Source organism: Pempheris klunzingeri, chromosome 18, assembly GCF_042242105.1.
Source record: "Pempheris klunzingeri isolate RE-2024b chromosome 18, fPemKlu1.hap1, whole genome shotgun sequence".
Classification (NCBI taxonomy): Eukaryota; Metazoa; Chordata; class Actinopteri; order Acropomatiformes; family Pempheridae; genus Pempheris; species Pempheris klunzingeri.
The window spans coordinates 9,076,745-9,094,710 of NC_092029.1; the positions used below are offsets into that span (position 1 = coordinate 9,076,745).

General features: G+C 43.0%; 1 protein-coding gene across 2 annotated transcripts; it reads left to right on the plus strand.

Annotated features, from left to right (window-relative positions):
* The first annotated feature begins 773 nt into the window (after positions 1 to 773).
* lpin1b (lipin 1b) lies at positions 774 to 17,247 on the plus strand. Of its 2 annotated transcripts, none has more exons than XM_070849291.1 (20): positions 774 to 965; positions 7,317 to 7,520; positions 7,669 to 7,764; positions 9,231 to 9,511; positions 10,563 to 10,676; positions 10,764 to 10,887; positions 11,014 to 11,353; positions 11,884 to 11,977; positions 12,065 to 12,249; positions 12,349 to 12,442; positions 12,655 to 12,724; positions 13,417 to 13,509; positions 13,595 to 13,656; positions 13,745 to 13,883; positions 14,032 to 14,180; positions 14,460 to 14,546; positions 14,754 to 14,906; positions 15,070 to 15,184; positions 15,321 to 15,424; positions 15,539 to 17,247. In XM_070849291.1, the coding sequence occupies exons 1-20, from the start codon at positions 891 to 893 to the stop codon at positions 15,711 to 15,713; spliced, it is 2,754 nt and encodes a 917-aa protein (XP_070705392.1). In that variant the 5' UTR covers positions 774 to 890; the 3' UTR covers positions 15,714 to 17,247. The 2 variants fall into 2 exon arrangements, with proteins under 2 accessions (XP_070705392.1, XP_070705393.1); XM_070849292.1 differs by lacking the exon at positions 774 to 965 and adding an exon at positions 5,142 to 5,222.
* Positions 17,248 to 17,966: the final 719 nt, after the last annotated feature.

Below are 17,966 nucleotides of genomic sequence, written 5' to 3' on the forward strand. Positions count from 1 at the left end.
ATACCAATTGTGAGCATGGAGCCATTTTAAATAAATCAATTGATTAAAATAGACCGTTTGCTTTCATATCATATTTGACTAAGAGAATGCATTTTGCTTCTAACACTAGATCTAATGTAGTAAGATGAAGTCCTCCGATTTAATACAGCCTATAACTAAGTCGGAGTTTAAATGTAGCAAGTGAAGGCAACTTCCAAAGCTGCTTGCATGTATCTTTTTTGACCACTGTGTGGCAGTGGAGACTTTTATTGCAAAGGCTTCACATTAGAGGTGAACGCCATGGTAACAAGCAGTCAGCTGGCCTACAAAATATATACCAAAGGTCACTGGTTCGGACCCATCAGTGACAACAGTGTCATATTAATTTCAGTGGTCACTGGGCTCTTTCGGCACTTGAACTTCTCCCCATGCGACAGGTGCTCTGGTCTGAATGTCAGTGACGGTACTGCCATGGTCAATATGGGGTCAAGAGCAACAACAGGTGTCCCAGGCTCTGCGTTAACTAAAAAGAAATTTACAGATTGAATGAACTGTCAGGCATGCATTGGCAGGGGTGGGTCTCTGCTTGGAGGTAATTTGGAGTCTGACTGGTGTCTGAATGTGTGTGAGTGAGAAAATCCACTTAGATCAACATTCGGAGAAACAATCCTAACAGGTGCCCCCTCCTCAAATGCCTTCAGAGGGTCTGGTGTGTGATGACCACTCTAGGACCGTCTCAGATTTCTGACTAGGGGGCCCAGGTAAATTTAGTAAGACGTGGTCCCCTTGGACACAGCAGTCAGACACTTGACATGCTCACAGAGAGAAGGCACGGGCTCTAGACCAGAGCGGCATTTCAAACACACACATCTGTTTGGACCTGCAGCTCTGATCAAACGCGTTATGGAATCATGATATCAGCAGAGGATGATGAAGAATTAGATGAGGCTGTGGAGCAGTATGCCTCTGACACCACATGGAGCTGGGTAATATGACCTGTAAATCATTTGCATGTGTGGCCCACACAGTGTGGGAGAGAGAAAAAAAACGCATGAATTATGAGTAAAACATTTTGAGGAAATGTCAAATAATTACGTGTCTGCATGCATGTAGTTTACTGCACATAGGAGAGAAACTAAGAGGAAAAACAGAATGTGTCTGGATACATTATTGCATGAAAACACGTGTTTGTGTGTTTTGTATCAGGACAAATCTGGACCAAAGACATAAGTTTATGTCATTAAGAAATATATTCTGTTTTTAATGAGTCTGAACATAAATAACATATCAGAAATAGTGTTTTAAAGGAGACTTATTATGCTAATTTTCAGGTTCACACTTGTATTTGGGAGTCCTACTAGAATATGTTTACACGCTGTGATGTTCAGAAACACAGTATTTGTCTTATACTGTGCATACCGCTTTTTTCGCTCTCTTTCCGAACGCTTTGTTTTCGCTCCTGCCTCGTTAAAGGCCGTCCTCCCAAAAAGCCCAGGATGCTCTGATTGGTCAGCTCCCAGAGCAGTCACCACCTTACAACTCCTGCATCAGCTCTGCCGTCTCTGAAGGGGAAACACATTGGATGAGCAGCATGCTAAATGCTAATGAAGGACTTATGATCTCATGTGACATCACAAGCGGAGCCAAAGCTAAACAGAGCATTTTTACACGTTTATTGAAAGATGGAGCGGGAGAAGAGAAGAATTGTTTAAGGATCTGAAGAGCAAAGCTGAAGTGCATTTTGCATAATATGTCTCCCTTAAAGCAACAGGTCCTTGAACTGGTTCTTGGGACAGGAGAGACTGAGACCACGGGTGTGTGTTTCAGTAATCCCCCCTGTAAGACAATCTGCTCTGACTGAAACTCAGGAGGGACAAGAAGGAAAAGGGTGGGAAGGGAGAGACGAGCGTCGACAGGGGGTGAAGCAGGGTAGCAGGATGAACTGGCGGATCAGGTGATCTTCTCACAAGCACGAAAAGCAATAAAACAAGCATGTGTCACACAAGGTGACAGTTTGTAATCAGACACCTTAGGTGATCTGAAACTTAGGGCCGTTTTTGGGTGTTCATTCATAAACATAATATGTTCCACTCTTAATCTCATAATCCCACTCATTAGGACAAAGGGTTTTTCCTTTTAATGCTGAATCAGGGGTTGGTAGTTCCAGCTAATGTTTCTGTCAGGTCTTATGACTCTCAGGCCAGAATACCCTGAGCCAATCAGAGGCCTTGATAGTGTGTAAAAACATTATGCAATGAATGAATAAGAGCAACATGCCCCTGCTGAGGTCAAAGGGATGACATAGAGGCAGAATGACTGGTATGTTTTGATGGCTTGGGGCAAATTGTGAAGAGTTAGTCTTGCTTGTGGTGGAGTCACTCATTTACAGATCGTCGGAGTCCTACCATTTTGTAGTTGACGTGCATTCATTTGTATAAAAACTAAATAGAAAGTTTGGTTTGGAGTGCAAACACTGAACCTGGAAATAAGTGATGAATGAGAATCCCTGGTTGCTAAAAAACGTGGGAGGTGTAATACCTAAACACTGCGAGTTGTTGACTGGTTTAACTATGTTTGTGCACAGAAGCTCTCTCTCACATATTCCAAATAACATCTTAAAAAGTCATTTTACTATGTTTGGCAGGTATAAGAATGTATAGTAAACAAATGGTTGCCCTACTTCAATGTGATTGGTGCACAGACACATAGATCCAAAGTTGTGATTGGCTGAACTGAGCGTGAGACCACACCAGCTAGGACACTCCTCCGGGCAGAGAGGGCGAATTTTTGGATGCAATGCTAGATAAGGTAAACGTTCGGGATATGGTCAATTTACTGGCACCAAATTAGGCCTGTTGCGACTCTATGTGAATACAAGTAGAAGAAGTAAAACAGCCTTAAGCAATTCCAAGCAAATACTTTTTATTGGCACGTTGTTTTAGCATTCTGCTTTAAATGTTGCTGAGAGGCTCAGTGACATGTCATTTGTCAGCTTGCTTGCTGTCGCCTGATACTGGTCATGACACCAACCGCAAACGTGCTGTTTTGTGCCTGCGAAAATATCATCAGGTCTTCCTGGCAAAACAGCTTGTTCTTAGAAACAGGTCTGAGGATAGCTGTGTGGCTCATATATCACTGGAGAACCCAGTAACACTGACACAAAGAGGGCGACGGCCTGTTTATATAGCGTTGAGATATAATAGTATGTGTCATACTAGTTATTACAGGATTGTCACTGTGTTTACTTTGTAATCAGGATGGAAGCGTTCAGTGACTCTTTTCCAAGTAAGTGTGATAGAAAGTAAGGCTTCTGATATGCAGATAAGTCCAAAGTGTTTCACAGGGAAAGTCTACAATTAAACTATGCTGGTGGACAATATTAGAAGCCACATGACTGGACATGGTATGTAACACATTATGCTGTAAAAGGAATAACAATTTCACCTATAAATCCATTCATAAAACTGTTTAATGTCATCTGAGGTTGGTGCAGGGTCAGCAGCCGAACGAGACAAAGCTCTCAGGCTCCAAACTGTGACTGAGCCTAAACATACAAAGTCTGCAAGGTTACAAACCACAGAACACACACACACACACACACACACACACACACACACACTCAGCCAGAGCAGCACAAGATGAGATAGCAGCAGATGTTGCACTGTGTGATTGCTTGCTACTCAACATATTATCAGCTAGTCCAAATGTGCAAGTGTAACATGCCTTTGTTTTTCATCTGATCGGTTTTAGATCTAATTTTATTGACTCACAACACTGTCATCTGGTATGTGAACATTTTAACATGGTCCACAGGATTACAACGCACAGGGCTCAGCGCTGGTAGAAAAAACCCTTACAATGATATGCATTCTCCCTTTTCTTCTTCAGCCCAGAAAGTCTGCTTCACAGTGTGGAAAAACAATCAGTTCCCATGCACGCCCACACACACACACACACACACACACACACACACACACACACACACTGCTGGCTGTTTTAGAGGAGCTGCACGTGAGGCTGTTGTAGCATGTAGCCTATCAAATACTTGGGGCTGGTGCAGGGAGGTCTTCCATGAAGAGAAAGATATTTTTGTGTCAAATTGTTGGCTGTGTCCCCCCCCCCCACACACACACACACACACACACACACACACACACACACACAGAATGAGAGGTGTAGCTTTTGCAATAATGTCACTATAGCATTTCTACCAATTCAACAAAATCTATTTTATCTTGAGTGTATAAATAAATCTATGTCCACAGAGTGTCTATGTTACTACATGTTACGTGTATTTCAGTGAGACAGAAATGCCTTTATATCGCACAGACATTATAATTAGGTTTCACATGATGCCGCCGCCACCACTCAGTCAACCACATCCTCCTCACACACAGTTTCACTACAGTCTCAGGTTAAACTGCTAACATCGCATGTGCTCTCATGCGGGGCTCTGATTGGCTGGAAATATCACCTCACTGCGTCACGCTGACTGGGTGACTTGACTTCAAACGCTGACGTCGCCCCAATGTTTCCCGCCGTCACAGCTGCTGGATACACATTAATGCTTTAAATCACAACTTCTTTACTCCTATGTACATGTTGTGGATTAATGTGTACGGTTCTTACACTGTTAGAAGAAAATATCAAACTGTACAGACACAACAAGGCTGTGCCATAAGCATTCAACTCGTGTCATGTGTAGTTTTCAAATCTCGTGACTATATTTTGTAGTATTATATTATATATACTATTAGTTATTAGTAGTTACTATTAGTTTTTATTTTATTTTATTGTCTTATCATGAATAAGAGCCATAAAATAACTTTCACCAGGAGAGCACCAATGACGCTGACGAAAGTCAACAGCAACAACATAAGCGAGCAGCCGTAAATTTTGTTGCCACTGTGGCAGCAGAAACGATGCGTTTGGAAACGCAGGAGCTCGACGCTGATTGGTCAGCAGGTAGATTGCGCTGCAGATGATGTCACCCGCTGACAAGGCTCCGCGAGACGGAGAGAGCGAGGCAGACAGAGACGGTCACGGGGAAGACCGTGTCGCGTTTTCTTAAATAGTCCCCTTTTTTAAATTTTATTTTACCGCTGTAAGCCGCTGACTGGGAGTCTGCGCTTTAAAAGAATCACTTTAACATCACCTCTAATGTCCCGCTGTGCTGTCAGTCACCGCTGAGGAAACAACAGCAGCGCCTGTGTGCTGGTGAAGACTGTCAGCAGCTACAGAAGGTATGAGCCTGTTTTTATTAAAGGTTTGACTGCACCTGCTTGTCAGACTGAATTGGACCTTATGTGCTCTGTTTTTCCTCACAGTTTTACACCCGTTTTGATCCTGTGTCCATACAGTCAGTAATTATTTATCATTCATAACTAACATTTCCCTCATGCAATGTCAGGATGTCATGAGTCAGCTGTTTGATTTTGTGTGGTTGTGGTTGAGAAAGCTGTCACTGTACTGCCGTGTGTCTTTTTTTAAATTGAAACACTTAGATCCTCCACTTGCTGAGGCTTTTATTTTCTTAGATGATCAGGAGAATAGTAGATTATGTTATATGAGGCACTTGAGGCATGTCTGTGGGACTACTGAGACTTGGTGAAAATTATGGAGTCTGTTTATGCTTGTAATACATCGTCTGCTGAGTTGCCCGGACAGATCACAGTCTGTAAGGAAATCTTCATAACTGCAGCTTATAAATCCGTGAACTAATGAGCACACCACAGTTATGTGCCAAAGGCTCAGCTCAGTTAGACTGCAAACACAGGGTGTGATTTTATCCACCGTGAAGCAGTGCTGTCAGTGTTTTGAGACATTGTTCTTCTTTTTTTTCTCTCATCTGCGACACAAGAAAATCTATTTTTGGATGAAGCAGTGTTCACATCAAAAGCCCTCTGCTTTGAAAATCAGCTGGATTTGCTGGCAGCTCTGTAACTCAATGCCACAGTGAAAATGTGCAATGAATAATTGAAGATGGTGAAGGTCATGTATAAGAGGTTTTTCAAGATTCAGGTATGGTTTTGGTCCCTCATCTGCTGCAGTAAAATTAGGGCTCTTGTTCTTGTACAAGGGGCCTCTTCTCCTGGTCATGTGTTCAAAATGAGAGGTGGGGGGGTTGGGTGTTGGCACTGTACCAAACCTCATCTTCCCTGTTGTTACAATCATTTTTGGGGCCCACTGCCAGCTGAGTCAAGGTCAGACCCACCTCTCTGTGGAAAGTTGTGTGAATAGGATTCATCATGTTTAGCTACTGGTGTTTGCATCATACAAATCCATTCATTACATGGCACCAGCAGAGATATAACCTTATACCTTATGTTATGCTATAATAATGCTCCTTGATCCAAAGGCTGCTGGCAGAAAACTGCTGAACTCTTTAGTGAAACACGTAATGTTTCATATTTGCATTCTTCAGTTTGATTTAGTTGAGCTGTGAAAACTAGTGAAGAGTGTGTGATGAATTGAGAGGATACAGGCAGAAACAGAACATAAACATGGTATCGGTGCGGAAATGGAGAAGTTGGGGATTGAATCTATGTGCATGCATGAATAATGCTCAGTAGTGATGTTGCTGTGATGTTATTGTAAAAGCAGGAACAGTAATTGGGGTGTGAAGTATATGACTGACCAAGAGGGCTGTACAGTCAACACACTTACACTGATGTGTCCAGTCGCTCACTGTAGTTCTTTTGTAATGCTATCTTTTAGCCACAAAAGGCATTTACATTGTCACGGTCCCTCTCACATGTCTCTTTAGAGCCTCGGAGCTCTGCTGTACTTCCCATGACGCCAAGCAGGGATATTACATTGCCTCCATTACATGAGTACAGACTGGTGTAACTTAGTTTGTCCTTTGACCTCCGCTGTCTGGGGCTGCTGAATGGAAAACAGTTGGATGGGATTTCCAGACGTATCAAGAAGAGAGTGGGAAGGTCAAAGTGGCAACAGAATGTGGACCACAGACCGTCTAGGGAGATCATACAAGAGCACTGAACAGGAGCCAGCCTCCATGTCCCCTTTCCTTAGCAATACCAGTCAGAGCTCAGCACGAACACTGACTTCAGATCAGAGTATTAGAATAACTTCATGACAGTTCCCTGAAGGAGAGTCACACGTCATCAGTGTTTTGATTGACAGGCTGAGGCATGGCGCAGCAGATGTCGCTTTATAAACACCTCGTACTTTGAAGGTTGACTGAGTTCCAGACATGGTTGTGTTCAGTGTTGCAGAACTTAGTGAAAGCAAATTTAGACCTTTTTGATATGGAGGTAATTCTTTAATGTCCTCTGTCCCTGTCCTGTCTACCCCTTCGCTGTCCCCTCCACCAGACCCGTCAGACCATGAACTACGTGGGCCAGTTGGCAGGCCAGGTGTTTGTCCAGGTCAAAGAGCTGTACCGAGGCCTCAATCCCGCCACCCTGTCTGGCTGCATTGACGTCATTGTCGTGCGACAGCCCGATGGATCCCTACAGTGCTCGCCTTTCCATGTTCGCTTCGGCAAAATGGGTGTCCTCCGGTCACGAGAGAAAGTGGTAAGGACATAAAAACATTGTGATTGCTTTTGTAGTTAAAGGAAAAAGGTTCACTTTGAGAGAGTAGTGACATTTCAGATGCTCGAGGTTTGAGGGTAAATTTTGTTTCCATCCACCTTCCCTTTATTCCCCTTCTTTTCTCCTCCAGGTGGACATGGAGATCAACGGAGAACCAGTTGATCTACACATGAAACTTGGGGACAATGGAGAGGCATTCTTTGTGCAAGAAACAGAAAACGACCAGGTATGGATGAACAGAATTGTAATCAAGCATTGAATGGAGGTTTGTAAGATGCTCTACACTGTTGTGTGTGTTTGTAGTAATACAAAGTGTAATACAATGTCACCGCACTGGTTCAGATAAAAACAAGATTCAAACGAAAACACACATTATTCTCCACCCCCATGACGACCTGAAACCCAGACACACCCGTGTTTACAAGTGAGACGGTTTTATCCAAACTATCTTCCTCCTCACACAGAGTCGTAGTAGTTTTAACAAGGTCATGCAGTGTGCAGAGTTGGCACAGTTGCTTGGAATTTCTTCCTTTCCTTTTTGGCTGAAGAGCATTCCTCTGTTGATCAACGAGCCCTGAATGCAGCATTTACTAACTCAGGCTCTCTGACCTATATCCAGTGGAGTTTTCTGGCAAAGAAATACACTAAACTGTTAGACAAGTGAAATGGGTGAAGAAATACCCTCCTCTTTCTAAAATTGTTAAACTTCCAGTTTTTATATATTTGAAGCCCTTGGGAACCATTCGAAACTCAGTTCAACATTCATGGAAATGACATGACAAAAGACAGTAGTTTTTCTACAGTTCTCGGAAAGACAACTTTTTCAACATCAAGACTCTCCAGATCGAAAGAGCCAACTCGTGCATACTGTCATTACACAGCGATTCTTTGCTATTGTGTGCACATGAGGACGTGTGCAGCTGAAAGACATAAACAGGCAGCAAAACACTGAGGCCAGGGGCCGGCACCAACAAGGGAAGTGGGTGATTTATTCTCCCCAGAGTGGTGTCAGATTCCCAGGGCTGGAAGAGAAAGGGGAGGGGGGGAGGACTGTGTCTCTTGACCCTTTTTTTTCTTGGCACAGGGAAGCAAAACGTGAGGGAGTATTGTCAGACCACAAATCATATGTTGTACCTCAGTTTTTCCTCCCTCTCCCTCTCTCTCTTCATATGTCTACACACATTTTTACTCCCCTACGTCAACAGTAGGAGACCCTCCTGGAAAGCCTTTTCCTTTCCTAGAAGGAGGTATTATAGAGCCGCCTCATTTCACAGAACTGGGGAACAGATTCTGTTTTGGATTGGCTGGCAAAGAGTCTCCTCAGAGCAGAAGTGGCTGCAAGTAATTTGGCAGTGATTGTACATGTTCGCCTCAAAGAAAACTGCAAAACACAAACAGAAGAGTCATGTTTTCATAGGAGTTGTTCCCAAATTCAAAATCTAGTTTTAACTTGCTTCCAGAAATTGTCAGGGTGGATGCCAGAGAAGATATTGTGCATGTAATATTTTGTTTTTTAATATATCTATGTAAATATTATTGGGTTTTTGTAACTTTTACGCCTTCAAACCCTGGTTTTAGACAGTTCTGTTTACGTGATATTTTACTTGCATGAGAAGCCACACAGGCCACATGACGATGTATGAATTTCAATGAACGCTTTCACCGTTTCACTTCTGTTTCACGTCTAAACAGGAAGTGGTTCCCGCCTACCTGGCCACATCTCCAATCTTGTCGGATGGGGCCGCTCTGATGAGCTCCTCGCTGATGGGGAAGAGTTCTGGCCCGCCCATACAGACCCTGGGCTCCACGGGGGGCACGGGAGAGACTGGCAGTTTGGTGATGAAGAAGAGGAGGAAGAGGAGGAGGAAGACTCGGGCGGACAGCGTGAGGAGGGAGGAGAGCGGCGACTACTCGGAAGACGAAGACATGTTCACCATAGACATCAGCTCAGACGAGGGGGCGGACAGCAACAAGTAAGAAACGATAAAATGTGGAAAGAGTGTAAGAAAAATGGGGAAGCAGGGGATGGAAGAAAGGAGGACTGAAGGAAATAAAGTAATTGTAAATCGGGGAATAACTGTAGGGAAGTAGTGGTAAAGTAACGCAACATGTGAGGTGCAAGCAAAGAGAAGAAGCAACACACGTGACAGAGTAAGAAGGAGGAAAGGGTGGACAGTGAGATAAAAAGTACAAATCATCACTGAAATGAGCTTTGAGAGCAGCTGTAATGGAACAGACAGGAATAAACTGACCAGCCTCTGTAGTGGAGAGGCCTCCAGCTGTGGCGTTGGCGCACACACACACACACACACACACTGATAAGACACTCAAGACCATATGGAAACACTACTTCAGCCTTGTGGTCTTTAGTGGATAGAAAAAGACGAAGCTTTGCATGTGAAAAGAGTCACTGTGTGTGTGTTTTTGTTAAGGAGTGCATGTTTAACGTGCATTAAGTATATAACTTGTAACTTAGTGTGCAGTGCAGCATTCGATCTAAAACAGACTAGCAGCAGCTCAGGCATGCAGCTATAGGAGCCATGATGTCGCTGCCATACTATATGGGCTGAAGTCCATTTATCATGAATGAATACAGCAGCAGTTGTAAAGACCTGTCACATGACACATTTATTTTCATCTCCGGAGGATCCATTACATCTAAATTCTGGCTCATATCTACTGTACACGACTGTAAAACAGCAGGAGGATTTCTTCATTCACAGACAGTGAATACAGTGTTTAGCTTATAATAAAACCATGGTTGTAAATGTAGTGTAAACAAATGTTTGTTTTTAAGGGGAACTGTAGACAGTAAACCACAATGAGCAATCTACTTTTGATTACTGTATGTTGTTTGAAAGTTCAGGCGTAGTCTCTTTGGGCCTAGAAAGTCATTTTGGGAAATGGGTGAAATAGGAAAAGGTCAATTACACGCTTACCAATTAAAAATACACTACATTATGAAAAAAAGGCAGATGAAGGATATACAAGCACACGTATTAAAAGTATACGTGTGTGTTTCAGGACTTCACCTCGGGATGTCTTAAGAGATGAGACCACAATCGGCTCAACGAGCAGCTCTTTCAAACAGACTGGCATCTACACTCGCTCAGATGGAGAGTGGAGCCCGATGCAGAGGTGATTCTTTCACTCGTGTTGTTAAGACCTTCTCATTACTATTCAGAAGAAACAGCTCTTTAAACGTTGTTCATCCTGTATTCTCAGTCCTGGAAACTCTCGCCCCACGTCTCCCAAGAGCGACTCTGAACTAATGAGCAAGCCATCAGACGCAGACAGTCAGAATCCGGCCATGCACTGGGCGTGGGGGGAGCTGCCACAAGCTGCCACGGTAACCAAACTGTTGCCTGCGCATATGTTCAAAGAAATGGCAGCTTTATATATATTTGTAGTGGTTTTTGGTCGGTTAATGTTTTCACAGTGTTTTTACATTTCATCCTCTTCCCTGCTTTTCCAGCCTTCGTTCCTTCCCATGAAATCCAACCCCCCACCACTCTGCCCGGTATCTATCCCCGTGTCCGATAGCACACACTTCCGCGTGATAACTCATGAGTCGTCCGCAGAGCAATGTGGACCCTGCTCTGAAATATCAGCGCTCAGACTGCTCATGCCAGAGGAGTCCGCTGAGGAAACGGTGGTCACCGTCGGGATGGAGTCAGAGTCCATGAGCATGGAGTCACAGACAGTAAATACAGAGGTTACAACGTCTCCCGGCGCCACAGCTCGTATGATGTCCGACATGGAGGAGACAATGTCTCGTCCACAATGCAAGACGGACTCTCCATCCAAGAGAAAAGGTAACATTTTACTAAACAACACAGTAAAAGTATCTTGTCATCATTTAATTTACTGAGGTTTTATATCGTCCGTTGTACTAGAGTACAATTCAGTTTGGTTTGTGGTGTTAAAATGACCAAAAAATATAATATATAAATATAATGACAGTTACTTATGATAACTCAACCCAATAGTCTGCTGTTAAGGGTTTAGGAAAACACTCTGGATTACCACAAATCAGTTCATGTATTGTATTAAGGTGCAGCTCCTAACAGAAAGTCAAAAAAATCTGGTTGCGTGCAGAGTAATTGTAAGCCAAATATAAACTTAAAAGATAAGATTAACACAGGCAGGAAACTGGAGTCCTCCACATCCGTCTAGCCACCATAGTCATTAAATCACAGTCTTTTCCACAGCTGAAAAGACGTATTGCACATAAAATGATTTAATTTTACCTGCTACTAAGTCAAAGCCAAGTTGTCAAATGATTTTCCAAGAGAAAAGCAAATACAAAGATGGTAACAGTTCACTTGCTCTGTCTCTGTTACAGACAAGAGAAGCCGCCATCTTGGATCTGATGGAATTTACCTGGATGACATCACAGAGCTCGAGCCTGAAGTTGCGGCCCTTTATTTCCCTAAGAGGTACGTAGAGACACATAGTAGAGACACAGTTTTGGCAGGTCCATGTGGCTTAGTTAAACAATAATTTGGGCGTCCTCTCCTCTGCAGTGACGGCGGCGCAGCAGTGAGGAGCATCTCGGACCCGGGCCTCCACAGCACCAGTCTGTCCCCGCAGTCGCTCAGCTCCGGAGGAGACAGCGGAGTGGACAGCTACTGCGACCACATGGCTGACTTCCCGTCTATCAGCATCTCTTTGTGTGGAGGACTCAGTGACAACAGGGAGATCACTAAAGGTAAGACTTTCATATTGACGCAGCATGACTTCATACACCTCCTGTGTTGTAATTGGTGGAAAAAGGGAATTTAAAGTGTATGCGTGTGTGTCCTCACAGAGCAGTTCCACCAGAAGATGATCTCTTACCAACAGTTCGCCGAAAACCCCTCCGTCATTGATGACCCCAACCTAGTCGTGAAGATTGGCTCCAAGTAAGACATTCACACAACGTGTTTGTGTGTGAACACAAAGAGGTTAATAATCCGCTTCATGGAGTCAGCTGTCACACATGGCAGCAAAAAGTGCAGTAAAAGCAGGATTGTTTGGGCATGTAATGAGGTTTTTGCAAATAAATTCCACTGAGAAAGCGTTTCTTTGCACCGGTTGTGGAATTGATAAAAATAAATGTTATTTTCCTCCTCAGATACTATAATTGGAGCTCTGCGGCTCCACTTATGCTGGCCATGCAAGCCTTTCAGAAACCGCTGCCAAAGGTAAGAAGTTGACACACAGCACAGATACTAATGACTCTAGCTGTAGGGTGGTTATATTACATGGATACCATTCCCTCTTTTGACCAAAGCTGGTACTGCATCCTGTATGCTTGGATCCCCATACACGTTATACTTCCCATCTTACATTCATTATGCTTCATAATATCTAAGCTATAATCTTACAAACTCACACCCTAAACCCTACTGCAGCCTCAGACACACTTCACATCCACTGAATATGTTCTCCTTTGGCACTCTAGTTTAACTTTGTCTTCCCCCTGTTCTCCTCCCTCTTATTTCATCACTCCCTCCTCCTCCTCACCGTTGCCACCTCCCTCCATTAGTCCTCTTGCCTCAGTTATATTCACTCAGCCTTAGAGTTTCTTCTCTGTTGTCTGACTGGTGTGCTGGGCTACAGCTCTGTATGTCAGAGACAACACTCTTTTCAACCCACTTACTATCTTCTGTTCTCATCTCATGTCCCTCTGTGCTGTTTTTACTTTCTCTTTTCCTACCTCCCAAACGCCGCCCATCCATACGTGCTTTATTTTCCCCATTCCAGCTGCAGACACATTGTTGTTTCTGTGTTACCGTTTGTTGATTTGCAGTCTGGTTTTGGCTTCAGTTTTTTAAGTGTGTTTTTACGGTGTTGTGTTGTGGTTGTTTGGCGTTGTGTGTGTGCTCCGCTCTAGGCCGCAGTGGAGAACATCATGAAAGAGAAGATGCCCAAGAAAGGAGGGAGGTGGTGGTTCTCCTGGCGAGGCAGAAACAGCAGCACCAAATCGGTAATTTCTCCTCATCCGTTACTGAAGTTTGTTTTCGTTCCGTTGCTCTGCTCTTTCTTTTCTAACTCAGTTTCTCCTCATGTAGGATTCGGTCTCTGAGCGTGGGGCCTGTGGCTCTGCTGAGCTGGCTGGGAAAATGACAAGCAGGTGAGGAAAAATATTCCCGGACAGAAAATATCCACCGACTGACAGGACTGAATATCCTTTAACAAACCGTCAACCTTTCTGATGCCAGACATAAAGAAGAGTCGTCCTCTAGTGATGAAGACCACAGGGCAGCCCAACAGGGCTCTCCCACCATCCAATCAGAGCCTGGGCCCACACCGGGAGGCGTGTCTTATAAGAAAACACTGCGACTCACGTCAGAGCAGCTGGTGAGGGCTTTGGTTTAAATATGATGCAGCATTTCATATTTTAAAGTTATTTATACTCATCCTTCTTACCACCTTTATGATTTATCTCTCTCTCTCCATCTCTCTCTCTCTCTCTCACACACACACACACACACCCACACACACACAGCTGTCTCTCCAGCTGCAGGATGGTCCTAATGATGTTGTGTTCAGTGTGACCACTCAGTACCAGGGAACCTGTCGCTGTCAGGGCACCATCTACCTCTGGAACTGGGACGACAAGATAATCATCTCAGACATAGATGGAACCATCACCAGGTGTGTGACACACGTGAATATAAACATACTTTTGCAACCGCCTTTATTGCACATACAAGGATTCAGTTTGGGGTGAAAATGGATATGGATACAGAAAGTGCTAACATTTAACTTTTAACCACTTCTTGGTGGTCATCACTTAATGCCACGCTGAAAAGAGCCACCTGCACAACTTTCCAACTAGCCTTTAGTTTTTGTTGTCTTTTTGCATTTTTGTATTTTAAATAATAAGGAAACGCCTGTGCTCACATGTTCCAATGTCACTTATATGCGTTCCAGGTCAGACACTTTGGGTCACATCCTGCCCACACTGGGGAAAGACTGGACCCACCAGGGTATTGCACACCTGTACCACAAAGTCAGCCAGTAAGCATTAATTTATTAACATACTGTCAAATTGTTTGAACATACTGGACATGTTTCCACCAAACAGGCCAAAAACAAGATCTGAAAATAGAAGACACTATTTCAACACCTTCCTAACTCTCTATTGAGTTAAACAAATGTGTTGTTATTGCCGTCAAGTTAGTGTTAATACTTTCACTTGTTCTTTCTTCTTTTTCTCTCTGCTAGAAATGGCTACAAGTTCTTGTACTGTTCGGCTCGAGCTATCGGCATGGCTGACATGACCAGAGGTTACCTCCACTGGGTTAATGAGAGAGGCACCATGCTTCCTATAGGCCCCGTCCTTCTCAGCCCCAGCAGCCTCTTTTCAGCTCTGCACAGGTGTGCTATACACACACACACACACACACACACACACACACACACATTTGTCACCCCATTACTGTAGTATAACGTAACAATGTGCAAGACGATGCAGACGAGCATTGCTGTCCTTTCGTGACCACATCTCTGTGGTGTGTGTGTGTGTGTGTGTGTGTGACAGGGAGGTGATTGAGAAGAAACCAGAGAAGTTCAAGGTGGAGTGTCTCAATGATATCAAGAACCTCTTCTACCCAAACACACAGCCGTTCTATGCAGCATTTGGCAACAGACCAACGGTACACACGTTATATCCAGTACAAGCGATGCTATTTGATTCTGTGCAAAAACACCTGGTCATTTTTGTGCTGTATTCTTATTTAGTTTAATATAGATGCACATTATTTCTAACTGAATTTTCATTTGTATTTGTAGGATGTATATTCCTATAAAGAAGTGGGAGTGCCACTGAACAGGATTTTTACAGTAAACCCTAAAGGCGAACTAGTGCAGGAGCACGCCAAGACCAACATCTCATCGTACGTCCTGCGTCCACTTTACACGATCCACTACTCTACGAGAAAACATCCTAATGACTCCATAGATAAAATGTCTGGATGTGTAATGAGTCTGATCTCCTCTCCTCTCTACAGTTACGTGCGTCTGGGTGAGGTGGTCGATCACGTGTTCCCTCTGAAGATGCGAGCCTCCTCCTCAGACTTCCCCTGCTCTGACACCTTCAGCCACTTCACCTACTGGAGGCAGCAGCTCCCCCGGGTGGAACATCCGGGGACTACACCTCCACACAGTCCCAGCCTGGGCAGCTGACTACCTGTGGCCTGCTGAGCCGCTCAAAGCAGGCAGAGCGCTCACTCACTGACTGATGGTGTGCTTGAGACGTAGCAGTCGTTTGAACGGTGAAGGTTAAGTGTGATGTGAACTCGTAGATTTTTGTTGAAGATGGAGCACTTTCAGAGCACAGCAGAGTTAATCTGCTGTTTTATAACGCACAAGATGGATGTAAGCGCACTTTTATGAAACAATGGCCTCTGTAGCCTTCTGACTAGATGTATGTACATGAGAAATTAGTAATTTATTCAGGCAGCTTAGTACAAGTGTTATTTTTGAGTGAGTGTTGACATTATTTCAGTAGCTAGATTTTCTAGGCTATTTATGCAGACAGTTACATGCTTTATTTATCAGACAATATACCTGTGGCATCTGAACACAAACATATTTTGCACACATTATAGAGCAAGTTGCCTAAACTTGTGCCAAATACTCAATGTAGAATTTATTTTCATACTCGGAACTTTTTTCAGTCGAGACTCCTCAATCAGCGTGGAAATGCAGATACATACATGCAAGCTAGTTTTCCTTTGTAGCAGCATATATGTGTGTGATCTATTATTCTGCTTGGAGTCAGTTATATAGTGCATTCAAATGTATTGCAGAGTGCAATGAAAGAGAGTATGTATATGTAGCTTGTGTGTTTGAGTGAGGAGGACAAGAATCCTGGAAGAGGATGCAATTTAAATGCTAAAATGAATATTTATTGTTGAGAGAAAGTAATGCTGACAAGAGAACAGAAAGCACAACATTTTTAATGGTCATAATAATATTTTATCTCTGAAAAAAATCAAGTGTATCTGTAAGACAAATTGTTGAATCATGTTTATTTTTCTATTGAAATCACACAAAGTGTGCATATGCTGATCAGAATGTCATTTCTGCGGTGGCCTTCATGAAAACATCTTTTAATCCATACATACAGTTACAATTCGAACTGATCATCTTGTCTACGTGGCCGTTTCATATTCCACTTCCCCATATTTAGTGCTTATTTCCATTAATTCCATTCAGTATATTTTATTTATTGATTTGATTTGATATATGATTGATATATGTAGCTTACCCTTGTGTGTTAACATAGACCCTCTTCACTTGTGATTTCACTTAAAGCAAAACCCAAGTCTGAAAAAGGACAGCATGTTTGACCTTTTTCTGCCGAGACATGAAAAGGGATCTTTATATGCTATAATACCACCGATAACATGAGGTCATATACAGTATATGAGCAGGAGCTGCTATCACGGTGACCTGTGAATATAATCACCTGAACATTATCAACAGAGTAGGTGTGAGTCAACATATAGTTTATGAAGGTGGTGTACATAATGCTTTAACACTGTTATTATTCTTTCTGTGAAAGAGCTAGAATAGCCTGAAAGCGTGTTATCTTTGCCTTAACTGTGAACAATATGATAGATAGTTTGTTCATCTACTCCCTCCACCCCATCGTTTGACCAGCTCACTGTTAAATTACTGTAATCAGACCCAATAAAAAGGCCTTGGTACATCAGTGGCTGTGTGGCAATATTCATTGAGCCCTGTATTAATCTTAAGTACAATGACCTCTCTTCTATTACTAATACCACACTGTGAAAACACCCCTACACAAGTAAAAGCACTGATTTCAAAACCTTATTGTGATAAAAGCCAGACAAAATGCACTTAAAGTCTCAAAAGTGAAAATATTCATGATGCAGTAAAATGGTCCCTCTTAGTGTTTTATCATTGAGGTGTACAAAGTGTTTCTGGATTAACATTACTGTTGCATTATGCTACTGTATTTGCTGAAGGTTGAGCTAATTTCAACTGCTTTATAGTTTAATCTACAGCAATGCATCATTGTCTGTAGGGTCACTGTCCTGGGAGAACCATGCATCCTTTCTTTTCAAGAGGAAAAACAGTCTGTTTTCAGCCTTGTCATGATGCATTTTACAGCTGATTTGAGAAAAAAAATGTAGCTTCGGACATAGGAGGGGTTTGTCATCCTGTAAAGGAACACTTCATCCTTCAGTTAATCAGAAAAATATTAAAAATCACCAAATTTGAACATACGCAATTTTCACTGCACATGATGGGGATGAAAAACTAAGTTACTACAAATTTAGTGGAGTGAAAAGTGCAAAATTGGCCTCTGATATGTTGTGGAGTAGAAGTAAAAAGTAAAATACTCAATTAAAGCACCTTTGTATTTAAGTACAACACTTGATTCCACTACAGCCAAAAAAAAGT